Source organism: Doryrhamphus excisus, linkage group LG19, assembly GCF_037039965.1.
Source record: "Doryrhamphus excisus strain RoL-2023G ecotype Guam linkage group LG19, RoL_Dexc_Guam_v1.1, whole genome shotgun sequence".
In the NCBI taxonomy this organism is placed as follows: domain Eukaryota; kingdom Metazoa; phylum Chordata; class Actinopteri; order Syngnathiformes; family Syngnathidae; genus Doryrhamphus; species Doryrhamphus excisus.
This window is the reverse complement of record NC_136375.1, coordinates 2180274-2208260: the sequence shown is the minus strand read 5'-3', so window position 1 is coordinate 2208260 and position 27987 is coordinate 2180274. Positions and strand designations below refer to the sequence as shown.

General features: G+C 32.7%; 1 protein-coding gene across 1 annotated transcript in view; it reads left to right on the top strand.

Moving 5' to 3' along the window:
* slc25a21 (solute carrier family 25 member 21) overlaps positions 1 to 27987 on the top strand; it is a 136202-nt gene that overhangs the window by 71661 nt on the left and 36554 nt on the right. Inside the window, exon 3 of the mRNA XM_058056512.2 lies at positions 25021 to 25069. Coding sequence (XP_057912495.2) covers positions 25021 to 25069 — 49 coding nt within the window. The remainder of the gene's footprint in view (positions 1 to 25020; positions 25070 to 27987) is intronic.

The window sequence follows — 27987 nt, the reverse complement described above, 5'->3', positions numbered from 1 at the left end:
ATATTCTAGCCCCTATTGTAGCCCCTATTCTAGCCCCTATTGTTGCCCCATTGTAGCCCCCATTCTAGCCCCTATTCTAGCCCCTATTGTTGCCCCATTGTAGCCCCTATTCTAGCCCCTATTGTAGTCCCTATCCTAGCCCCTGTTGTTGCCCCATTGTAGCCCCTATTCAAGCCCCTATTGTAGCACCTATTGTAGCACATATTCTAGCCCCTATCGTAGCCTCCATTCTAGGCCCTATTCTAGCCCCTATTGTTGCCCCATTGTAGCCCCTATTCTAGCCCCTATTGTAGTCCCTATCCTAGCTCCTGTTGTTGCCCCATTGTAGCCCCTATTCTAGCCCCTATTGTAGTCCCTATTGTAGCCCCTATTGTTGCCCCTATTGTAGCCCGTATTGTTGCCCGATTGTAGCCACCATTCTAGCCCCTATTGTTGCCCCATCTAGCCCCTATTCTAGCCCCTATTGTTGTCCCTATCGTAGCCCCTATTGTAGCCCCACTGTAGCCCCTATTCAAGCCCCTATTGTAGCACATATTCTAGCCCCTATTTTTTTATGGTTTGATTACAGTATTAATATGTTCATGTTTTGACTTTTTCATATACAATTATTGATGTTTTTTATTTAGTCGGTTTGTTGTTGTTGTTGTTGTTGTTGTTGTTGTTGTTGTTGTTGTTGTTGGGGCTTCTTTTAGTTTTCGTGTTAAATAACATTTTTGGAATGTTCCCTGAGTCAATAAAAAAATATCCATTGGCTGCAAATGTCCCCCAAGCCGCATGTTGGACAACCCAATGTTGTATTTTCCATCGGCGGGACATTCGTGTCTTTGTAAGTATTGTATACTGTAGTATTGTGTATATGTAGTATTGTGTGTAGTGTTGTCTTAGTAAGTATTGTCATGTGTGTTTGCCGTGTGGCTTTCCTCATCCTCTCGTGTTCTCGCTCTAACTGGTCCCAGTACGAGGTCAATTGCAACCAGTTGGCCACCAGTCTGGTCCAAAGTAAACATTTGCAGAGAGGCGACTGTACAGGCAGGTAGCCGGGGGGGGGTTGGGGCAAATTCCGAAACGGGCTCTCGTGCCTGCTGTGTCTCGTTTAAAGTTTCCCAGTGATTAGACGAAGAGCAGCGAGGGTCTATTTTCTGTTTGTATTCATGGGCGCTAAATGCTAAAAGGCCCCTCCTGTCACTAAGGCTGATGAAGGCTAAGGCGACTGCTTCAACTGGGCCGGGGGGAGAAGTCGGCACCGCTCAATTTGGGCGCCATTAATCACACTCTGGTTTCCTCACGTTAGCCGGCACGGCTAGCTCGTTAGCATACAACTTTTTTTTATCTAATTTTGACTTTCTATCTCACAATTTTGACTTTTTATTCAATTATTTTGACTTTTTATCTCATAATTTTGACTTTCTATCTCAGAATTTTAACTTTTTATCTCATTATTTTGACTTTCTATCTCATTACTTCGACATTCATATCTCAAAATTTTGACGTTTTATCTCAATTCTGACTTACCTCAAATTTTTTTATCTCATTATTTTGACTTTTTTATCTCATTATTTCAACTTTCTTATCTAAATTTCAATCTTTTTATGTACATTTTGACTTTAATTAATCTGTAATTTTGACATTCTTATCTCAAAATTTCGACTTTTTATCTCATTATTTTGACTTTTTATCTTATTTTGAATTTTTATCTCATTATTTCAACTTTCTATCTCATTACTTCGACATTCATATCTCAAAATTTTGACTTTTTATCTCATAATTTTGACTTTTTACCTCAATTCTGACTTATCTCAAAATGTTGACTTTTTTCTCATAATTTCAACTTATCTAAATTTCTATCTTTTTATGTAAATTTCGACTTTTTATCTCATTATTTTGACTTTTTATCTCATAATTTTGACATTGTTATCTCAAAATTTCGACTTTTTATCTCATTATTTTGACTTTCTATCTCAGAATTTTAGCTTTTTATCTCATTATTTTGACTTTTTATCTTATTTTGAATTTTTATCTCATTATTTTGACTTTCTATCCCATTATTTTGACTTTCTATCTCATTACTTCGATATTCATATCTCAAAATTTTGACTTTTTATCTCAATTCTGACTTACCTCAAAATTTTTTATCTCATTATTTTGACTTTTTTATCTCATTATTTCAACTTTCTTATCTAAATTCCAATCTTTTTATGTAAATTTTGACTTTTTATCTCATTATTTTGACTTTTTATCTCATAATTTTGACATTCTTATCTCAAAATTTCGACTTTTTATCTAATTATTTTGACTTTCTATCTTATTTTGAATTTTTATCTCATTATTTTGACTTTCTATCTCATTACTTCGACATTCATATCTCAACATTTTGACTTTTTATCTCAAAATTTTGACTTTTTACCTCAATTCTGACTTATCTCAAAATTTTTTATCTCATTATTTTGACTTTTTTATCTCATTATTTCAACTTTCTTATCTAAATTTCAATCTTTTTATGTAAATTTTGACTTTTTATCTCATTATTTTGACTTTTTATCTCATAATTTTGACATTCTTCTCTCAAAATTTTGACTTTTTATCTCATTATTTTGACTTTCTATCTCAGAATTTTAACTTTTTATCTAATTATTTTGACTTTTTATCTTATTTTGAATTTTTATCTCATTATTTTGACTTTCTATCTCATTATTTTGACTTTCTATCTCATTACTTCGACATTCATATCCCAAAATTTTGACTTTTTTATCTCATTATTTTGACTTTTTTATCTCATTATTTCAAATTTCTTATCTAAATTTCAATCTTTTTATGTAAATTTCGACTTTTTATCTCGTTATTTTGACTTTCTATCTCAGAATTTCAACTTTTCATCTCATTATTTTGACTTTTATCTTATTTTGAATTTTTATCTCATTATTTCGACTTTCTATCTCATTACTTCGACATTCATATCTCAAAATTTTGACTTTTTATCTAAAAATTTTGACTTTTTACCTCAATTCTGACTTATCTCAAAATTTTTACTTTTTTATCTCATTATTTCAACTTTCTTATCTAAATTTCAATCTTTTTATGTAAATTTCGACTTTTTATCTCATTATTTTGACTTTCAGAATTTCAGAATTTCAACTTTTCATCTCATTATTTTGACTTTTTATCTTATTTTGAATTTTTATCTCATTATTTTGACTTTCTATCTCATTACTTCGACATTCATATCTCAAAATTTTGACTTTTTACCTCAATTCTGACTTATCTCATTATTTTGACTTTTTTATCTCATAATTTCAACTTATCTAAATTTCAATCTTTTTATGTAAATTTCGACTTTTTATCTCATTTTGACTTTCTATCTCAGAATTTCAACTTTTCATCTCATTATTTTGACTTTTATCTTATTTTGAATTTTTATCTCATTATTTCGACTTTCTATCTCATTACTTCGACATTCTTATCTCAAAATTTTGACTTTTTATTTAAAAATTTTGACTTTTTACCTCAATTCTGACTTATCTCAAAATTTTTACTTTTTTATCTCATTATTTCAACTTTCTTATCTAAATTTCAATCTTTTTATGTAAATTTTGACTTTTTATCTCATTATTTTGACTTTCAGAATTTCAGAATTTCAACTTTTCATCTCATTATTTTGACTTTTTATCTTATTTTGAATTTTTATCTCATTATTTTGACTTTCTATCTCATTACTTCGACATTCATATCTCAAAATTTTGACTTTTTTATCTCATAATTTCAACTTATCTAAATTTCTATCTTTTTATGTAAATTTCGACTTTTTATCTCATTTTGACTTTCTATCTCAGAATTTCAACTTTTCATCTCATTATTTTGACTTTTATCTTATTTTGAATTTTTATCTCATTATTTCGACTTTCTATCTCATTACTTCGACATTCTTATCTCAAAATTTTGACTTTTTATGTCAAAATTTTGACTTTTTAATCTCAAAATTTTGACTTTTTACCTCAATTTTGACTCATCTCAAAATTTTGACTTTTTAATCTCAAAATTTTGACTTTTTACCTCAATTTTGACTCATCTCAAAATTTTGACTTTTTATCTCAAAATTTTGACTTTTTAATCTCAAAATTTTGACTTTTTACCTCAAAATTTTGACTTTTTAATCTCAAAATTTTGACTTTTTACCTCAATTTTGAATTATCTCAAAATTTTGACTTTTTTATCTCATTATTTCAACTTTCTTATCTAAATTTCTATCTTTTTATGTAAATTACGAGTTTCTTATCTCATTATTTTGACTTTTTATCTTGTTATTTTGACTTTCTATCTCGGAATTTTAACTTTTTATCTCATTATTTAGACTTTTTTATCTTATTTTGACTTTTTATTTCTAAATTTTGACTTTTTATCTCAAAATTTTGACTTTTTATCTCAAAATTTCAGTTGTCATTCTGAGCCCAAAATATACACAGTATTTTAAATATTCATCTTTTGTGTCATCCCTATACTGGGGCAAGGATTTTTTTTGTGGGGGGGGGGGTCATCCTGTCTAATAGTGAAAGCATGCAGTCAGCGAGTGGGCGTGTCCACGTCATCCATACAGGTGCTTATTATTTGAAGCGTGTGATTAATCGTTGTTGAAAAAGTGATGTTGTTGTAATTGGAAGCCTTGGAAGGAAATAATCATAAAAATAATAATATAGAACAATAATCATTTGGGAATGGTGTTTTACATGCTTACGTGTGTGTGTGTGTGTGTGTGTGTGTGTGTGTGTGTGGAGGGCAACAGGCTGGTCATCACGGCCGTAAATCAGAGTCTTCCTGATGGACCCCTGATGGACGTCCGCCTAAATCTGTCCCCGGTGTGTCGTTACGCGCAACCTCCCAGATCGCCACAGATCCTGCTGATCCTCTCATCTCACACACACACACACATACACACACACACACACACACACACATTGGCAACAGACAGTAACACACACACACATGTTGAACATAAACCGGTCGAGCCGGTGTCAAGAGTTCACCGTCGGCATCTGTCATAGCAAAAGACGCGTCCCGAAAAGTTTCCCCGACTCGCCACGCAACCTTTGGCGGCCTAAACAAACCAACGGGGGCTTTTTGGGACACGTTCCGAGACGTTTTTTGTTGTTGTTGCTCTTAGCGCACACACGTTTTGTCAAGTGCGGCCCAAGATGGCGTCATCTTTTTCAATATTTCATACATTTTAGCCTGACTTTTACTCCAGGATTCCTCACTTAGACACCTTTTTTAAGTCCGTAAAACACTGGTTGGGCAAAACCTCTGCACCGCCAAGGACCCGGTCTCGGGTGTAGCGATGGTCCAAGACCAGGATGAAACCACACAAGTGAAATGGTGGTTTTTTCTCCACAGAAAGGCCAAAGTTTGTCGTTAGTCGAGTTGTCGAGTTGGTTAGAATATGACTTTTTTTTTTTTAACTTTTTTTTCATTTTAAAAAATATTTGACATTTTTTCCTTCATAATATTTATTAATATATTTATTGTCATAATATGTTGACTTTTTTTAGTGAGAATATTAGTTTTTTTTTACTTTTTTTTTCTCCTCAAATTGCTCCATTTTTGTTATTGTTTTTTTCTTCAACTTTCTTATTGTAAAAGTTTTTGTAAAATTATGACTTTATTGCCATGACATTATATGTTTTTCTCCAACCTAATTTTCTAAAAATTATGGCTTCATTTAGTTTTGTTCTCATAATATTTACAATGTAAAAAAAAACATAAAACATAAAATCAACATAAAATCATCCTTTTTTATTTGGATTAATAATACATTAATTTCATTTTTTTTGCTACTAACATTTTCCTAATAATATTACAAATTATTGTAACTTTGATTGTAACTTTTTTATAATATTTTCATTTCATTGGCAGTTTTTTTTATTTATGTTTTTATCATTATTATTATTATTTCAACTTTGCTTACTGTACCTTTAAAAAAATATTTGACATTTTTTCCTTGTGAGATTTATTAATATATTTATTCTCATAAAATGTTGACTTTTTTTAGTTAGAATATTACTTTTTTTTTTTTAAATTCCTCCTGAAATTGCTACTCCATTTTTATTGTTTTTATTCAATTGTGATAAGTTCTTATAATATTATGACTTTATTGCCATGACATTATATGTTTTTCTCTAACTTAATTTTCCAAAAATTATGGCTACATTTAGTTTTGTTCTCATAATATTTACAACTTGAAAAATATATATTTTTAACATAAAATCATACTTTTTTCTCCTTGTAATATTATGAGTTTCTTGTAAAATTGTGGCTTTTTTCTCATAAGAGTAGGACTTTTTTCTCTCAGATATTTTGACTTTATTCTTGTAAAATCACAGCTGATTTTTTTCCATTTTACAAATATTTCAACTTTCGTCTTGTAAATTTTCTCCTCATAATTCTGACTTTATTACCATAATATTACAACTTTCCCAACCTAATTTTCCCCCAAAAAATGTAATTAATTTTTTTAATTAAAATTTTATTCTTATTATTATTATTATTTCAACTTTTTTAAAAATATTTGACATTTTTTCCTTGTGATATTTATTAATATATTTATTCTCATAAAATGTTGACTTTTTGTGGTTAGAATATGACTTTAAAAACTTTTAAAACCTTTTAAAAACTTTTTTTCCTCCTGGAATTGCTGCTCCATTTTTGTTATTGTTTTTTTTTCAACTTTCTTATTGTAAAAGCCTAATTTTCCAAAAATTATGGTTTCATTTAGTTTTGTTCTCATAATACTTACAACCTTGAAAATATATATTTTTTAACATAAAATGATACTTTTTTCTCCTTGTAATATTACGAGTTTCTTGTAAAATTGTGACTTTTTTTCTCTCGGATATTTTGACTTTATTCTTGTAAAATCACAGCTGTTTTTTTTTCCATTTTACAAATATTTCAACTTTCTTCTTGTAAATTTTCTTCTCATAATTTTGACTTTATTACCATAATATTACAACTTTCCCAAACTAATTTTCCCCCCAAAAATGTAATTAATTTTTTTAATTAAAATTTTATTATTATTATTATTTCAACTTTGTTTACTGTACCACTTTAAAAAAATATTTTTTTTTTCCCTTGTGATATTTATTAATATATTTATTCTCATAAAATGTTGACTTTTTTGGTTAGAATATGACTTTAAAAACTTTTAAAACCTTTTAAAAACTTTTTTTCCTCCTGGAATTGCTGCTCCATTTTTGTTATTGTTTTTTTAACTTTTGTATTGTAAAAGCCTAATTTTCCAAAAATTATGGCTTCATTTAGTTTTGTTCTCATAATATTTACCACTTTCAAAATATTTATTTTTTTAACATAAAATGATACTTTTTTCTCCTTGTAATATTACGAGTTTCTTGTACAATTGTGACTTTTTTTCTCTCGGATATTTTGACTTTATTCTTGCAAAATCACAGCTGTTTTTTTTCCATTTTACAAATATTTCAACTTTCTTCTCGTAAATTTTCTTCTCATAATTCTGACTTTCTTCCCATCATATTTTGTTTTGATTCTTATAACATCACTTTTTTCACAACCAATTTTTTTTTTCTTGTTCTTGTTTTCTTCTTTCCGCTTCACTGACTCCATTTTGAGATGTTTGGATGATGTCTGGATTTCCATAGTTTGGTCCCGGTTTTGGGATAAACCAGTTCCCCCGCATCTGAACATCAATCTGGGAGAAAGTTCTCCTAACCCATAAACCGCGTTCATCAATCACGGGCTCAACGCCGCGCCGATTGTATAATTGTCACATCAAACCGCCGTCGTATGTCGAGTAATCACAGCCTCTCGTCGGGCCCAAACCGCCACGGCGGTTAAAAGATCCGAGCGCTTATTCAGGCCCGCAATTTTCAACTTCAAGCTCCGTCGCTTGGAAGGAAGTCCGGCTCTGTGGTGTGGTGGCCGGCCCGGGACAGACCACCACGGCAGATGTCATTCAGAACTGTTATTTTTATTTTCCGTATCAGAACCCAAAGTTGTCTGATCCTCCTTTGAATTACTTTGTCAGGACTTACGTGGCTCGGGGGGTGCTCGAAACTTTTAGTCCCGGTGTCCGGCTTCAAATAAGACACGAGGCGTTAACAACTAATGAAATCATTTACTGCCTCGCTAAAGCTCGTATTATTGCTGTTCGCTCACCGTTATTGCCTCGCAGTATCCGCTTTTATGGACGCAGGTGAGATTCCGGCAAAAAGGACCGCATGGTGACAAATGGAAGGATGCAATTTACTTATTTTTATTTTATTGTATATATCATAGAGGTGAATATGACGTCACTTTTTTCTCCTGTTTTTCTTTGTTTTTATTTTTAAGTATTACAATCTTTATATATTTTTTTTTGTAGTATTATGACTTCAGTCGTATAATATTTTGACTTTATTACCATAATGTTACAACTTTCCCCAACCTAATTTTCCCAAAATGTTAACTTTATTCTGTTTGTTCTGTACCTCTTTAAAAAAAATATTTGAAATTTTTTCCTCATGATATTTATTAATATATTTATTCTCAAAGTGTTGACTTTTTTGGTTAGAATATGACTTTTTTTTACTTTTTTTTACTCTTTTTTACTCTTTTTCTTTTTTTCACAATTATAATTTTTTCTTGTAGTATTACGAGCTTCTTGTAAAATTGTGACATTTCTTATTTACATTTACATTACATTTAGAATATAACTTCTTTTACGTTTTTACTTTTTTTAAACATTTTTTTACTTTTTTTTTCTTTTTTTACAATTATACTTTTTTCTCGTAATATTACGAGTTTCTTGTAAAATTGTGACATTTTTTATTTACATTTACATTACATTTAGAATATAACTTCTTTTACTTTTTTATTTTTTTTTTACTTTTTTTACTTTTTTTACTTTTTTTAAACATTTTTTTAACTTTTTTTCTTTTTTTACAATTATACTTTTTTCTCGTAATATTAGGAGTTTCTTGTAAAATTGTGACATTTTTTATTTACATTTACATTACATTTAGAATATAACTTCTTTTACTTTTTAAATTATTTTTTAACTTTTTTTACTTTTTTTCTGTTTTTTTCTTTTTTACAATTATACTTTTTCTCGTAATATTACAAGTTTCTTGTAAAATTGTGACATTTTTTATTTACATTTACATTACATTTAGAATATAACTTCTTTTAATTTTTTTAACTTTTTTTAACTTTTTTTTACTTTTTTAACTTTTTTTACTTTGTTTTCTTTTTTTATAATTACACTTTTTTTGTAATATTACGAGTTTCTTGTAAAATTTTGACATTTTTTATTGACATTTACATTACATTCAGAATATGACTTTTTTTTTTTACTTTTTTTCCTCCTGAAATTGCTGCTCTATTTTTGTTATTGTTTTTTTCTTCAACTTTCTTATTCTAAAAGATCTTGTAATATTATGACTTTATTGCCGTATATGTTTTTCTCCAACCTAATTTTCCAAAAATTATGGCTTCATTTAGTTTTGTTCTCATAATATTTGCAACTTTAAAAATAATTTTTTTAACATAAAATCATACATTTTTTTCATTTGGATTAATAATACATTAATTTCATTTTTTCTTTCATATTTCAGCTCTACGCTACTAACATTTTCCTCATAATATTACAAATTATTGTAATTTGAAATGTAACTTTTTTATATAATATTTTCATTTCAGTGGCAGTTTTTTTTAATTTGTTTTTATTATTATTATTATTTCAACTTTGTTTACTGTACCTTTTTTTAAAAAATATTTGACTTTTTTCCTCGTAATATTTATTAATATATTTATTATAATAATTATTCATTATAATATTAATATATTTAGACAATTTATTTCTCATAAAATGTTGACTTTTTTGGTTAGAATATTACTCTTTTTTTACTTTTTCCTTCTGAAATTGCTGCTCCATTTTTATTGTTTTTTTCAACTTTCTGATTGTAAAAGTTTTGTAATATTATGACTTTATTGATGTGACATTATATGTTTTTCGCCAATCTAATTTTGCAAAAATTATGGCTTAATTTAATTTTATTTTCATAATATTTACAAATTTAAAAAATATATTTTTTAACATAAAATCATACTTTTTTTCTCCTTGTAATTTTATGAGTTTCTTGTAAAATTGTGACTTTTTTCTCATTGATATTTTGACTTTATTCTTGTAAAATCACAGCTGGTTTTTTTTCCATTTTAAAAATATTTCAAATTTTCTTCTCATAATTCTGACTTTCTTCCCATCATATTTTGTCTTGATTCTTATAACATCACTTTTTCACAACCAAATTTCTCCACAATTTTTTTTTCTTATTTTACAGTCTTTTGTCTTTGTTCCACTTTTTGCTACTAAAATAAACAAAAATTACTACTACGAAAATAAATTCTCATTTTGATTATTCTCATAAAATTACTGCTGATTTTTCCATTTTTTCTGTTTTTTTTTTTAAAAAAATGTTCTAAGATATTGTTGGATAAAACAACTTTAAAAAAAAAATATTCGTGGGCGTCGGGCTTCCCGGTCCATTGACTAGCATGACTTTGCATATAACATGTCATTATCATTATCATTATTATTATTATAACATTATCTGGCATACAAGTTCTACCCGGCAACAACAATGTAGTACAGCATTTCGACGGGATTGGACCCGTTTGATGGAAAGGTGATGACAGGTGGATTTTAGGGAAAGTACACATGGAGATGGTGACAGCGGACAGTGAAGGCACCGCGTTTTCTTAAGGGGTTTGACGGTTGAACTTATTTGCATATTTGAATACTATGAACATCCAGCAGCAACGCGACGTTTTGGCATGACTACTATACTATATCACTATATCAGTATGACTACTTTACTATGTTATTTTCGCGGGGGTGCTGGAGCCTACCCCAGGCGGGGTCCACCCTGGACTGGTGGTCAGGGTACAATGAACATCCAGCAGCAACACGACATTTTGGCATGACTACTATACTATATCACTATATCAGTATGACTACTATACTATGTCATTTTTGCGGGGGTGCTGGAGCCTATCCCAGGCGGGGTCCACCCTGGACTGGTGGCCAGGATACTATGAACATCCAGCAGCAACACAACATTTTGGCATGACTACTATTTATTCATTTTTATTCATTCATTTTCGCAGGGGTGCTGGAACCTATCCCAGGCGGGGTCCACCCTGAACTGGTGGCCAGAATATTATGAACATCCAGCAGCAACGCAACATTTTGGCATGACTACTATACTATATCACTATATCATTATGACGACTATACTATATCATTTTTGCGGGGGTGCTGGAGCCTATCCCAGGCGGGGTCCACCCTGGACTGGTAGCCAGGATACTATGAACATCCAGCAGCAACACGACATTTTGGCATGACTACTATTTATACATTTTCATTCATTTTTGCGGGGGTGCTGGAACCTATCCCAGGCGGGGTCCACCCTGAACTGGTGGCCAGAATATTATGAACATCCAGCAGCAACACGACATTTTGGCATTACTACTATACTATGTCATTTTTGCGGCGGTGCTGGAACCTATCCCAGGCGGGGTCCACCCTGGACTGGTGGCCAGGATACTATGAACATCCAGCAGCAACACGACATTTTGGCATGACTACTATACTATATCACTATATTATTATGACTACTATACTATATCATTTTTGCGGGGGTGCTGGATCCTATCCCAGGTGGGGTCCACCCTGGACTGGTGGCCAGAATATGATGAACATCCAGCAGCAACGCGGCATTTTGGCATGACTACTATACTATATCACTATATCATTATGACGACTATACTATATCATTTTTGCGGGGGTGCTGGAGCCTATCCCAGGCAGGGTACACCCTGGACTGGTGGCCAGGATACTATGAACATCCAGCAGCAACGCGGCATTTTGGCATGACTACTATACTATATCACTATATCATTATGACGACTATACTATATCATTTTCGTGGGGGTGCTGGAACCTATCCCAGGCGGGGTCCACCCTGGACTGGTGGCCAGGATACTATGAACATCCAGCAGCAACACGACATTTTGGCATGACTACTATTTATTCATTTTCATTCATTTTCGCGGGGGTGCTGGAACCTATCCCAGGCGGGGTCCACCCTGGACTGGTGGCCAGGATACTATGAACATCCAGCAGCAACACGACATTTTGGCATTACTACTATACTATGTCATTTTTGCGGGGGTGCTGGAACCTATCCCAGGCGGGGTCCACCCTGGACTGGTGGCCAGAATATGATGAACATCCAGCAGCAACGCGACATTTTGGCATGACTACTATACTATGTCATTTTTGCGGGGGTGCTGGAACCTATCCCAGGCGGGGTCCACCCTGGACTGGTGGTCAGGGTACAATGAACATCCAGCAGCAACACGACATTTTGGCATGACTACTATTTATTCATTTTCATTCATTTTCGCGGGGGTGCTGGATCCTATCCCAGGCGGGGTCCACCCTGGACTGGTGACCAGGATACTATGAACATCCAGCAGCAACACGACATTTTGTCATGACTACTATACTATATCACAATATCATTATGATGACTATACTATATCATTTTTGCGAGGGTGCTGGAACCTATCCCAGGCAGGGTCCACCCTGGACTGGTGGCCAGGATACTATGAACATCCAGCAGCAACACGACATTTTGGCATGACTACTATTTATTCATTTTCATTCATTCATTTTTGCGGGGGTGCTGGAACCTATCCCAGGCGGGGTCCACCCTGGACTGGTGGCCAGAATATTATGAACATCCAGCAGCAACACGACATTTTGGCATTACTACTATACTATGTCATTTTTGCGGGGGTGCTGGAACCTATCCCAGGTGGGGTCCACCCTGGACTGGTGGTCAGGGTACAATGAACATCCAGCAGCAACACGACATTTTGGCATGACTACTATACTATATCACTATATCAGTATGACTACTATACTATGTCATTTTTGCGGGGGTGCTGGAGCCTATCCCAGGCGGGGTCCACCCTGGACTGGTGGCCAGGATACTATGAACATCCAGCAGCAACACGACATTTTGGCATGACTACTATTTATTCATTTTTATTCATTCATTTTCGCGGGGGTGCTGGAACCTATCCCAGGCGGGGTCCACCCTGAACTGGTGGCCAGAATATTATGAACATCCAGCAGCAACATGACATTTTGGCATTACTACTATACTATGTCATTTTTGCGGGGGTGCTGGAACCTATCCCAGGTGGGGTCCACCCTGGACTGGTGGCCAGGATACTATGAACATCCAGCAGCAACATGACATTTTGGCAAGACTACTATACTATGTCATTTTCGCGGGGGTGCTTGATCCTATCCCAGGCGGGGTCCACCCTGGACTGGTGGCCAGAATATTATGAACATCCAGCAGCAACACGACATTATCATACTATTACTACTAACAACAATGTAGTACAGCAATGACCCCAATCCTTTGGGGGCGCCACCGCCGTACCTGATGGGCGGTGCCAATGGAGTCGTGCGGTAACTCGGAGGTGTTTTTGGGGCGGGGTGACAGGTGTCCCGCAGGTGTTGGCGGCCATTTGTTTACGGCTCCATCCCGCTTCCTCCCAAACATCAGTTAGAGCAGGTTTTGCATCCGTTTTGTCCCCTCGGCGTCCCTCGCTTCTGTCACCACTTCCTCTGCGGACGGCAACGCCGCCATTTGCATGAAAAACAACAAAAGCTAAACATGTGACCGCAGGCGTTAAAGACAACAGTCCGCCTGTCAATCTTTCAGCGACGTGTCACGAGCCGTGGCAGGTTGACCCGGCCGGTCGAGGGCGCCTCACGAATACACGCCTTCTTCGCCGGGGTGAGGGTTCATGCGGATCCGACAGACGGGGGACGTACCCGAGCTGTCTCGGCACGTCGCCGGCGGGGACAAATGGGCCGTGACTCGTGGCGATAAATCAAAAAGCAAATGAAGACTCAATTCATCACCGGCGAACTCCGTCCTCATTTTTTATCAGACTTCTAATTGTCAGATTTTTTTGAGTGTCTTTAAACGCCTCCGGTGCTTTTATTCTTTAGTCGGCTTCTTCCTCGTTTTTTTTTTTTCTGTTGTTTTGGAATTATTCCAAATATTTCTACTTTCTTCTCAAATAATCTTCAATTGAATAATAATAAATTAATATAAAAAAATATTTAAAATATATATTAATATAAATTAAATTCATATAAATAATTAATATTAATATTATATAAATATTAATAAATTAATAATGAGCAAAATGATATTTCATTTCATTCATTTCAGTTTTTTTTTAATTTCTGTTTTGTTTTATTTTCCAAATTATTTCATTTTTTCCTGTAAATTTTCATTTGGATTAATAATACATTAATTTCATTTTTTTCTTTCATATTACACTAGTAACATTTTACTCATAATATTACAAATTATTGTAACTTTTTATTTTTTATAATATTTTTTATAATATTATTTTATATTTTCATTTCATTGGCAGTTTTTTTACATTTCTTTTATTATTATTATTATTATTTCAACTTTCTTCTTGTAAATTTTCATTTGGATTAATAATACATTAATTTAATTTTTTTCTTTCATATTTCAGCTCTATGCTACTAACATTTTCCTCATAATATTACAAATTATTGTAACTTTGAATGTAACTTTTTTTTATAATATTTTCATTTCGTTGGCAGTTTTTTTTCTGTTTTTATTATTATTATTATTATTTCAACTTCTTGTAAATTTTTATTTGGATTAATAATACATGATTTCATTTTTTTCTTTCATATTTCAGCTCATCGCTACTAACATTTTCCTCATAATATTACAAATTATTGTAACTTTGAATGTAACTTTTTTAATATTTTCATTTCATTAGCAGTTTTTTTTATTGTTTTATTATTATTATTATTATTATTTCAACTTTCTTGTAAATTTTCATTTGGATTAATAATACATTAATTTCATTTTTTTCTTTCATATTTCAGCTCTATGCTACTAACATAATATATATTTCCTCATAATATTACAAATTTATTCTTAGCAAATTGCTAATTTTTTGTCATCATAAACTGAATATTTTGTCTTTTATTTTTGTTTGTTTTTAATTTTCCAAGTACAGTATTTCAACTTTTTATTCTCATAAAACATTGTGACATTTTTGTTTTAATTTTGTTCTTTTCTTTCATATTTTACCTTCAGGCTTTTTTGTCGATTTTTTAAAAATATTTTTAAAAATATTTTTTATATTCTTGTAAAAATACAGCTGTTTTTGATAATATTTTCATTTCATTGGCAGTTTTTTTTTATTTGTGTTTTGTTTTTTTCAATTATTTCAACTTTCTTTTTGTAGATTTTCATTTATTATATAATATATTATATATATATAATATATATTATTATTATTATTATTATCATTATATAATATATATTAATAATATATTAATTTATTCTCATTCAATTGCAAATTTTGTTTTGTTTCATATTTCACCTTCAGGCTTTTTCTCGATTTTTTAAAAATATTTTAAATATTTTAAAAAAAATCATTCCAATAATACATTAATTTCATTTTTTCTTTCATATTTCAGCTCTACGCTACTAACATTTTCCTCATAATATTACAAATTATTGTAACTTTGAATGTAACTTTTTTTTATAATATTTTCATTTCATTGGCATTTTTTTTAATTTCTCTTGTTTTAATTTCCTAATTATTTCAACTTTCTTGTACATTTTCATTTGGATTAATAATACATTAATTTATTCTCATCAAATTGCAAAAATTTGATATTTCACCTTCAGGCTTTTTCTCGGGTTTTTTAAAAAATATTTTAAATATTTTTTTATATTCTTATAAAATTACAGTTGTTTTTATAATATTTTCATTTCATTGGCAGTTTTTTTTTTAACTTCTGCTTTTTTTCCCAATTATTTCATTTTTCGTCTTGTAAATTTTGGATTAATAATACATTAATTTATTCTCATCAATTTGCAAATTTTGTTTTGTTTCATATTTCACCTTCAGGCTTTTTCTCGATTTAAAAAAAATATTTTAAATATTTTTTAATATTTTGTAAAATTACAGCTGTTTTTTTTCATGTTTTTCAACTGTCTCGTATATCAAGACTTCCATATTATGACCTTTTTATGACCTAATTTCCCCTAAAAGTACTTTTTTAAAATTAAAGTTTTTTTATAGTATTTTTATTTTGTGATACTTTTATTAATTTTTTTTACTTATGGCGCATTGTCGTGTTTTTTTTTTTTTTTTTTTTTTTTTGGCGGCGTCAGCAGATGACAAATGGAGGCTCTTGTGTAGCATTCCAGGCCTGCGTGTGTTTTTGAAAAGAATTAATGGAGGAGCGAGACCTGTCATCGTGACACCTGAATGCCTCGTCGCCATTTTTGGGGGGGGGGGGGGGGTGGCGGATTGTTGCCTTCGTGCTGTACTTCTCAGTTATTATTAAGAACTTGATCGTATTTATTTATGGCGACTGATCAATGGATGAGCTATGGCATGGACGTCCGTAATAACAGACCTCCTTGAAGGCATCATGTGAGTGGTATCCACTGCCTTACGGTGTCTAGTGGGCGTGTGAACAGGCCGGTCTGGTCTACTGTGGACTTCCTCTGTGACTGACCTTCTCCAAAAGGCTGCTGGGAAATATGTGTGTGTGTGTGTGTGTGTGTGTGTGTGTGTGTGTGTGTGTGTGTGTGTGTGTGTGTGCAAAATGATGGATGACACCTGCAGCCGTTGTGCAATCATTCCCTGGTGTGTGTACACTTTTTTGTTTTGTTTTCTCTTCTCACTTTTTTTTTTTAGCGTGGGAGGAAATTGTGTGTGTGTGTGTGTGTGTGTGTGTGTGTGTGTGTGTGTGTGTGCATTCCCGAGCCAACAGCAGCGCAGATAATCATCTGCAATGATGTATGATCTCCTTTCTTTGGAAGGCAGCTTCACACTTAGCGCCAGGACCACGAAGCTAGGTGGTGATGCTAACAGTGATGCTAACAGTGATGCTAACAGTGATGCTACATTGTACAAACATCCTTATAGTTTTATGCCGCTTATGCCTCTTCACCTTCTTAGAACTCGTGGAAACCTGGTTTATGTTGTTCATTGGTACCAGGCCTCAGGATTCAGTATTCCATCCATCCATCTATTCTATCCATCCATCCATCCATCCATCCACACATCATTCCATCCATCCATCTATTCTATCCATCCATCCACACATCATTCCATCCATCCATCATTCCATCCACCCATCCATCAATCATTCCATCCACCCATCCATCCATCCATCCATCATTCCATCCACCCATCTATCCATCCACCCATCATTCCATCCATCCATCATTCCATCCACCCATCTATCCATCCACCCATCATTTCATCCTTCCATCATTTCATCCATCCATCCATCCACCCATCATTCCATCCATCCATCATTCCATCCATCCATCCATCCATCAATCATTCCACCCATCCATCCATCATTCCACCCACCCATCCATCATTCCATCCACCCATCTATCCATCCACCCATCATTCCATCCATCCATCATTCCACCCACCCATCCATCATTCCATCCACCCATCCATCCATCATTCCATCCATCATCATCCATTATTCCATCCACCCATCCATCCACTCATCATTCCATCCATCCATTATTCCATCCACCCATCCATCATCATCCATTATTCCATCCACCCATCCATCCACCCATCATTCCATCCACCCATCCATCCACCCACCCATCCATCATTCCATCCACCCATCTATCCATCCACCCATCATTCCATCCATCCATCATTCCACCCACCCATCCATCATTCCATCCACCCATCCATCCATCATTCCATCCATCATCATCCATTATTCCATCCACCCATCCATCCACCCATCATTCCATCCATCCATCATTCCATCCACCCATCCATCCATCCATCATTCCATCCACCCACCCATCCATCATTCCATCCACCCATCCATCCATCCATCATTCCATCCACCCACCCATCCATCATTCCATCCATCCATCCACCCATCCATCTATCATTTCATCCATCCATCCATCATTCCATCCACCCATCCATTCACCCATCCATCCATCCATCCATCATCCATCATTTCATCCATCCATCCATCCATTATTCCATCCACCCATCCAATCCATCCATCCATCATTCCATCCACCCACCCATCCATCCATCATTCCATCCACCCATCCAATCCATCCATCCATCCATCCATCCATCATTCCATCCATCATTCCATTCATCCATCCATCATTCCATCCATCATTCCATTCATCCATCCATCATTCCATCCATCATTCCATTCATCCATCCATCATTCCATCCATCATTCCATTCATCCATCCATCATTCCATCCATCATTCCATTCATCCATCCATCATTCCATTCATCCATCCATCATTCCATCCATCATTCCATTCATCCATCCATCATTCCATCCATCATTCCATTCATCCATCCATCATTCCATTCATCCATCCATCATTCCATCCATCCATCCATCCATCCATCCATCCATCCATTTTCTATACTGCTTATCCTCATTATGGTGATGGGTGTATGCTGGAGCCTATCCCAGCTGTCTTGGGGCGAGAGGCGGGGTACCGGACTGATTGCCAGCCAATCACAGGGCACATATAGACACATGTTGAAGTGTCGGGGGGGGGGGGGTGAGAGGTTTTCCACCAACATGTAGAAATGTATAGTACTATATAGGAATGTATTGTACTATGTAGGAATGTATAGTACTATATAGGAATGTATTGTACTATGTCGGAATGTATAGTACTATATAGGAATGTATTGTACTATGTAGGAATGTATAGTACTATATAGGAATGTATTGTACTATGTAGGAATGTATAGTACTATATAGGAATGTATTGTACTATGTAGGAATGTATAGTACTATATAGGAATGTATTGTACTATGTAGGAATGTATAGTACTATATAGGAATGTATTGTACTATGTCGGAATGTATAGTACTATATAGGAATGTATTGTACTATGTCGGAATGTATAGTACTATATAGGAATGTATTGTACTATGTAGGAATGTATAGTACTATATAGGAATGTATTGTACTATGTAGGAATGTATAGTACTATATAGGAATGTATTGTACTATGTAGGAATGTATAGTACTATATAGGAATGTATTGTACTATGTAGGAATGTATAGTACTATATAGGAATGTATTGTACTATGTAGGAATGTATAGTACTATATAGGAATGTATTGTACTATGTCGGAATGTATAGTACTATATAGGAATGTATTGTACTATGTCGGAATGTATAGTACTATATAGGAATGTATAGTACTCTGTAGGAATGTGTAGTACTATGTAGGAATGTATAGTACTAGTATTTGTTCACTTTTATTCATTTAAAAAAAAAATATATATATATATATAACTGTAAATATGTGTATATATTATGTATGATATATGTAATATTATGACTTTATTCCCATAATATTTTGACCTAATTTCCATAATATTATAATTTTTTCTCCAAACTAATTTCTCAAAAAATTCAAACTTTTTCTTTTTTCATATTAAGACTTTTTTTAAAAAAAATATCTTTATTTGGTATTTTACCATTATGTTATTAAAATTGTGTTATTTAGTGTTATGTATTCTCGTAAAATTATGACTTTTTCTTGTTGGATTAACTTTTGTTTTAATATTTTGACTTTTTTTTCCAATTTTATTTTTGTAAATTTTCTGATCATGTCATTATATTATTCTGATATTGTGATTTTATTCCCATATTATTATTATTATTATTATTATTTCCCCCAAAACTAATTGTCCAAAATGTCTAATATTTTGTTTTTTTTCTCATATTATGACTTTTTAATGCTACTAAAATTACTTTTTTTCTCATAATATTCCACGTTTATTGTTCTTATTATAAAAATATTATATATATACCCGTGTATATATATGTATGTATGTGTGTGTATGATATATGTAATATTATGACTTTATTTCCAGAACATTTTGACCTAATTTCCATAATATTATAACTTTTTCTCCAAACTAATTTCTCAAAAAAATTTCTTTTTTAATATTAAGACTTTTTTAAAAAACATCTTTATTCTGTATTTTAGCATTATGTTATTAAAATTGTGTTATTTAGTGTTATGTATTCTTGTAAAATTATGACTTTTTCTTGTTGGATTACAACTTTTGTTTTAATATTTTTTCAACTTTATTTTTCTAAATTTTCTGATTATGACATTATATTATTCTGATATTGTGATTTTTTCCCATATTATTATTATTTTTCCCCAAAACTTATTGTCCAAAATTTCTAACATTTTGTTTTCTTTCTCATATTATAACTTTTTATAATAATTTTTAATATAAAAAATAAAAAAAATATTTTTTTATTTTTTTTATTTCACCATGATGTTACTAAAACTAGTTTATTTTTTTTTTGTATATTTGTAAAATAGTGACTTTTTCACATTAGAGTACAAGTTTTCTCATAATATTTGGACTTTATTTTTATATATATATTTTTTTTTTTTTTTTTTACTTTTGGCCATTTTTACTGTGGTTGCAGGATCGTTGCGGTCCTTGCCTCGCTGTTAGCACCTTTGTCTCACCTGTGTGTGTTTTCCAAGGTGCAGGATGACATGTCCTGTCAGTACTATTGTGACGGGGGTAACAAAAGAACCCCCCCCACCATCTCTGTAGCCTGTCACTCATGAGGTAGCATTAAAAAAAACGGCGAGCAGGTGGCGGCACGGTTTAACGCGTTAGCCATTAAGCTTAGCTAGCTTTACTCGATGAATCAGAGTCTGCTGTAAAGTGTAAAGTTTGTGCAGGGGGGGGTTCGGGGGGGGGCATGGGTAAAGTCAACACCGATACATTGATAGCATATTAGCTCACAGTTAGCATCGTCGGAGGATCTGTCATCAGCGCAGTGTTCTTTGCGTTATTTGTCCAAGGCGCAGCGCCGCCGCGTTGTTTGCTTTGGCTTGACTGGCTGGAAAAAACTTTAGCGTCCCTCGTCTAAATAAACAGAAATCGAACTAAACACCCCAAGTAACCCGCGCCCACGTAACACGTACGCAAACGCATCAAAACACTTCACCCGTGACTGTTGACAATAAACTGACAGCTAACTGTACCGCGTCCAAATATTCGTCGAGCTTACGTGCGAGGATCCGCGCGCTAGGTGTCGTTCATCGGGTCGAATCGGGACTCGGTTCTGGTCTTACGTGTTACACTCGTCTGGTCCGCTTAAATAAACACCCGCGTTGGGGTTTGTCATCGCCCGATCCTCACGTAACCTCCGCGTATGACGCTGTTAGCTTGGAATGTTCAACTTTAGCGGAAGAGCTAAGAGCTGAATCACCTCCACGGACACTTAAGTATGATATAACTTACTCCGTATCGGCCATTTTTATGATAACCTCTTCAGTGGCGGCCATTTTGGACTGATTTTTCAATGCACACGGAATATCGTGTTGTATTGCGATATGAAAATGGAAGCTACCAAACCAAAGATTCGACTCCCGTGTGTCATCAGAAAAAAATATTTTTCCGTTTTGTAGTAATCAGCAATAGAACATATGTAGGTAAGTGTAAGGAAAATATCAGTTCCCAACTAAAAAGATACATTTCAAGCATAACTTTCACTTTAACGCAAATATTTGTTGCTTTTGTGACAAAAAAAATTTTTGTTCTCTTTGCTGTTGTTGTTTTATTAAAAATATTTCTACTTACTTTTTAAATGTTGATATTAATTTGATATTAAGTAGAACATCGTAAAAAATAGTGGGATACATTGTGCTTGGCTATTGCCAGATGATTTTAAAAGCAATTTTTTGTCGATATAAAATATGGACAAGGCTGCACGGTGTTTGAGTGGTTAGCATGCAGACCTCGTTATTTGATTTTATTTGATTTTATTTGATTTTTTTTGTCGATATAATATATGTACAAGGCTGCACGGTGTTCGAGTGGTTAGGACGCAGACCTCGTTATTTTATTTTATTTTATTTTATTTTATTTTATTTTATTTTATTTTATTTTATTTTATTTTATTTTATTTTATTTTATTTTATTTTATTTTATTTTTCTAGTCAAGGCTGTACTGCGGTCAAGTGGTTAGCAGGCAAGGCTCACAGGAGTTTAATTCCACCCTTGGCCATCTCTGTGTGAAGTTTTGAAAAATATTTTTTCTTTAATTTTAATTAAAAAAATAATTTTAATTTATATTTTAATTTAAATTTTAATTAAAAAATTAATTTAAATTAATTTTTTTAATTTAATTTAATCTGTGTGAAGTTTTGAAAAATATTTTATTTTTTATTTAATTTTTAATTAAAAAATTGAATTAAATTAAAAATTTCAATTTAATTTAATTTTTTAATTAAAATTAAATAAAAAATATTTTTCAAAACTTCACACAGAGATGGCCGAGAGTGGAATTAAACTCTTAATTAAATCTAAATTTTAATTTTAATTTTAATTTTAATTTTAATTTTAATTTTAATTTTAATTTTAATTTTAATTTTAATTTTAATTTTAATTTTAATTTTAATTTTAATTTTAATAATTTTAATTTTAATTTTAATAATTTTAATTTTAATTTTAAGTTCAATTCCGCCTTCGGCCATCTCTGTGTGGCGTTTGCATGTTCTCCTCAATGTATGAATGGATAAATTTGAGGCTAGCTAGCTAGCTAGGATTAGCAATGTGGTGTACTATTATACGAATACTATTTAGCATCTGCAGGGCTCTAATGATGCTAAAAAGCATATTGATAAAGTCATAAACAGCGTTTCCATGCCCTAACTATAATCATATTCTATTTATTAACATTGAATCCTATATCTACTTATACCGAGATTCATTTATCACAGTTTCATTTATCACAGTTTCATTTATCACTGAACTGTGAGGCGTTCGTTGCTGTGAACGTCTTCATGTCAACACAGGAATGTAAACGTTCAGTTTGTGTTTGTCCCCTGGTCCTTCCCGGCCCCTCTACCTGTCCTAGCACGCTCGCTCACCTCCGCCATCTTTACGCTTGCTCCGGTTCCGGTGGTGTAATCCGATGACCCGCTGACAGATATACTCATTTAAAGGCAAGAATCAGAAACCTCCACTCGGCTGTCTGCTGCGCCGTGATGAAGATGTATCGCTACTAAGGTTTTGTCAGCGTGGTATTTCACCGGATAATTACTACCCTGGCAGACGCACAGATTTTTTTATACACAATATCTTTAATTTAGGGGCATGCAACTGTGTACACAGTGGAATCAGGGATCCAAAAAGTGGGGCCTTTAGCATGTACCGATGTACGGGATATTAGTATAAATGGTAATGGTAATGGTTTTATTTCATTTCAACATGCATCAGATTACAATTGAATGCATCACATAATCAGTTCCCAGTTCCACATGTCCAAAAGGAGTAGGAAGAAGCAAAGCTTATTAAATCCTACCCCTCCATCTGGTACTTTTACAATCAGTAACTGTTACATTTGTTCACTTCCTGCTTTCCTAATATAGTTTAAGTTTTTTTGTTTTTTTATTATTATTTATTTTATTCTTAATTTTTACAATAAAAATAATAACATCGTAATAATAATTTTATGTTTTTTTATGTTTATGTTTTTTAAATAATTTTTGTTTTTTATTATTTTATTTTTTTATTTTAAAAATGTCCACATGTCCAAAAGGAGTAGGAAGAAGCAAAGCTTATTAAATCCTACCCCTCCATCTGGTACTTTTACAATCACCAACTGTTACATTTGTTCACTTCCTGCTTTCTAAATTAAATTAAATTAAATTAAAATATTTTTTTATTTTATTTTTTAATTTAATTTTAATATTAATTTGATATTAAGTAGAACATCATAAACAATAGTGGGATACATTGTGCTTGGCTATTGCCAGAGGATTTTAAAAGCAATTTTTTGTCGATATATATGTACAAGGCTGCACAGTGTTCGAGTGGTTAGCATGCAGACCTCGTTATTTTATTTGATTTTATTTGATTTTATTTGATTTTATTTGATTTTATTTGATTTTATTTGATTTTATTTAATTTGATTTTATTTAATTTGATTTGATTAAATTAAATTAAATTAAATTAAATTAAATTAAATTAAATTAAATTAAATTAAATTAAATTAAATTAAATTAAATTAAATTAAATTAAATTAAATTATTTTTTATTTTTATTATTTTATTTAATTTTAATTAATTTAATTTCACAAATAAATACATAATGACTTAATAAAACGGTAAAAAATTATTACAAATAAATAAATAATGACTTAATGAAATGGCCAAAAATAACTTACATTTGTTCACTTCCTGCTTTCCTAATATTATTTTATTTTATTTTATTTTATTTTATTTTATTTTATTTTATTTTATTTTATTTTATTTTATTTTATTTTATTTTATTTTATTTTATTTTATTTTATTTTATTTTTCTAGTCAAGGCTGTACTGCGGTCAAGTGGTTAGCAGGCAAGGCTCACAGGAGTTTAATTCCACCCTCGGCCATCTCTGTGTGAAGTTTTGAAAAATATTTTTTATTTAATTTTAATTAAAAAATTAATTTTAATTTAAATTTTAATTTAAATTTTAATAAAAAAAATAATTTTAATTTTAATTACAATTTTTAATTTAATTTAATCTGTGTGAAGTTTTGAAAAATATTTTATTTTTTATTTAATTTTTAATTAAAAAATTGAATTAAATTTTAAAAAAAATTATTTATATTTTTTTATTTAATAATTAATAATATTTTTATTTATTAACCTGACCGGGTCATTTTTGACCCACTTATGGAAGGTTGGGGTAGTAACACAAAAACTAAAATTTCTTAAAATGTATAAAAGATAAGTTAAAATGATATTGAAAAAAAAACTGAAATATCCTTTGTGTTGCGTTTCAGGACTGGTGGAGATCTGCTTGATGCATCCTCTTGATGTGGTGAAAACCAGGTGAGTCATTTTTTTTTTTTTTTTGGGGAATAAACGCCTCATTTTTTTTTTTTGTTTTTTTTTTACTCGCTTTACTCCGTGACTTTTTTTTTTTTTTTTTTTAAAGCGTGTGAGCAGCGTTGAGGCCAGCCTCACACCCCGGTGTCATAAACAGGTCGTGGTCTACTACTAAAGCTTTATAGTCTTTCATAGGCCTCGCCGAGACCTCTGGCTTTACTTCTTAGGCCCCCCCCCTTGCCCCATTCACTGCCTGTCAGTAAATTCTACCGCCGCTTGTGTCATTTACGGCTTGCACTTTCTCGGTAAATAAATTGCCTGGTGTGCCTTTTAAAAAAAGAAAAGAAGCGAAGACACGGTAGCGCCATCGCACGAATAAAAGCTAACGGCCGATACTTGATCCTCTGAAGGGGCGGCGGTGATTTACGCCGACTCGAGGATGGCCCGCCTGTTTTGGCGCGGGGTCGCCGGGCCAAAAGTGCACGGGGCGACTTCCTTTTTAACCTTAAGTCACTTTTTAAAAAGCGATAAAAGTGGACAGTTTTATCTGTTTGTTTTTTGGCTCGCGTCGCCACGTCTTGGCGTCCATCGCTGATTGTTTGGGGGTGCCGGAGCCCCGCCGTGGTATGTGTACACGCGGAGCTAATTGGGGTACAAAGGAGGCTGAAGTCCATTAGTAGGCACCTTGACGCATGGCTTCTATTAGGCTCCTGCTTTAATGGCAAACTGGGCTAAATTTACTTCTTTTTCTTCTTCTACAACAACAAAAAAAAATCAAAGGATTTTTTTTTTTTTTTTCGAAATTATGGTCTCGCCCAGCAGCTCCTCGTGTTTGCACCCCCAAATGAGGCCAAAATCTGCTGCAAGTCATAATTAATGAACAAAAGACGACAAGACTGTTTGGCAGCCTTAGTCCTTAATAATGATTTGAATAATGACCTTCATAACCGGACGTGAAGGTCAGTCGGCGCTCAGTCGCCATCGAGGGTGCTCATATTTTATTGCACGTTCTAAATATATAGTTTAAAAAAATAATAATAATAATAATTGAACAATCATCACAAATTTTACAAGAATAAAGTCAAAATATAAAAAAAAAGTCAATATTCTGTTTCTTACTAATTTTATCGGAGACAAACAAAAACCTAAAATTAGGTTGCAGATTAAGTTATGTGACATGAATAAAATAATATTAATAATAATCACAATTACTGGAAAAAAAAATTGTACAAAGAAAGTTGAAATATTTGGAAAATCTAAAAAAAAATTTTTTTTTAAACACAACAAAACTGAAAAACACAACTGTAATTTTAAGAGCATAAAGTCAAAATATTAAGAAAAAAAGTCAATATTCAGAGAAAACATACTGTTATAAGGAAAAATGACAATATTAAAAATAAATATTATTTCCGATTCCTACTAATTTTATCAAAGACAAACAAAAAACTAAAATTAGGTTGCGGATAAAGTTATGTGACATGAATAAAATAATATTAATAATAATCACAATTACTGGAAAAAAAAATTGTATGCTTCCAGTTTCTGAAGCAGCAAAACAGCCCCAGACCATCACACTACCACCACCATATTTTACTCTTGCTATGAGCTATGATTTTTTTTTAGAGTATCAGGTAAAGTTGCTATGAATCAGATGGCCGGACATTTTCCTTCAGCAGAATTCATGCTTCCAGTTTCTGAAGCAGCAAAACAGCCCCAGACCATCACACTACCACCACCATATTTTACTCTTGCTATGATTTTTTTTTAGAGTATCAGAGTAAAGTTGCTACGAATCAGATGGCCGGACATTCTCCTTCAGCAGAATTCATGCTTCCAGTTTTTGAAGCAGCAAAATAGCCCCAGACCATCACACTACCACCACCATATTTTACTCTTGCTATGATTTTTTTTTTTAGAGTATCAGAGTAAAGTTGCTATGAATCAGATGGCCGGACATTCTCCTTCAGCAGAATTCATGCTTCCAGTTTTTGAAGCAGCAAAATAGCCCCAGATCATCACACTACCACCACCATATTTTACTCTTGCTATGATTTTTTTTTTAGAGTATCAGGTAAAGTTGCTATGAATCAGATGGCCGGACATTTTCCTTCAGCAGAATTCATGCTTCCAGTTTCTGAAGCAGCAAAACAGCCCCAGACCATCACACTACCACCACCATATTTTACTTTTGCTATGATTTTTTTTAGAGTATCAGGTAAAGTTGCTACGAATCAGATGGCCGGACATTCTCCTTCAGCAGAATTCATGCTTCCAGTTTCTGAAGCAGCAAAACAGCCCCAGTTCATCACACTACCACCACCATATTTTACTCTTGCTATGATTTTTTTTTAGAATATCAGAGTAAAGTTGCTATGAATCAGATGGCCGGACATTTTTTCCTTCAGCAGAATTCATGCTTCCAGTTTCTGAAGCAGCAAAACAGCCCCAGTCCATCACACTACCACCACCATATTTTACTCTTGCTATGATTTTTTTTTAGAGTATCAGAGTAAAGTTGCTATGAATCAGATGGCCGGACATTGTCCTTCAGCAGAATTCATACTTCCAGTTTCTGAAGCAGCAAAACAGCCTCAGACCATCACACTACCACCACCATATTTTACTCTTGCTATGAGCTATGATTTTTTTTTAGAGTATCAGGTAAAGTTGCTATGAATCAGATGGCCGGACATTTTCCTTCAGCAGAATTCATGCTTCCAGTTTCTGAAGCAGCAAAACAGCCTCAGACCATCACACTACCACCACCATATTTTACTCTTGCTATGAGCTATGATTTTTTTTAGAGTATCAGGTAAAGTTGCTATGAATCAGATAGCCGGACATTTTCCTTCAGCAGAATTCATGCTTCCAGTTTCTGAAGCAGCAAAACAGCCCCAGACCATCACACTACCACCACCATA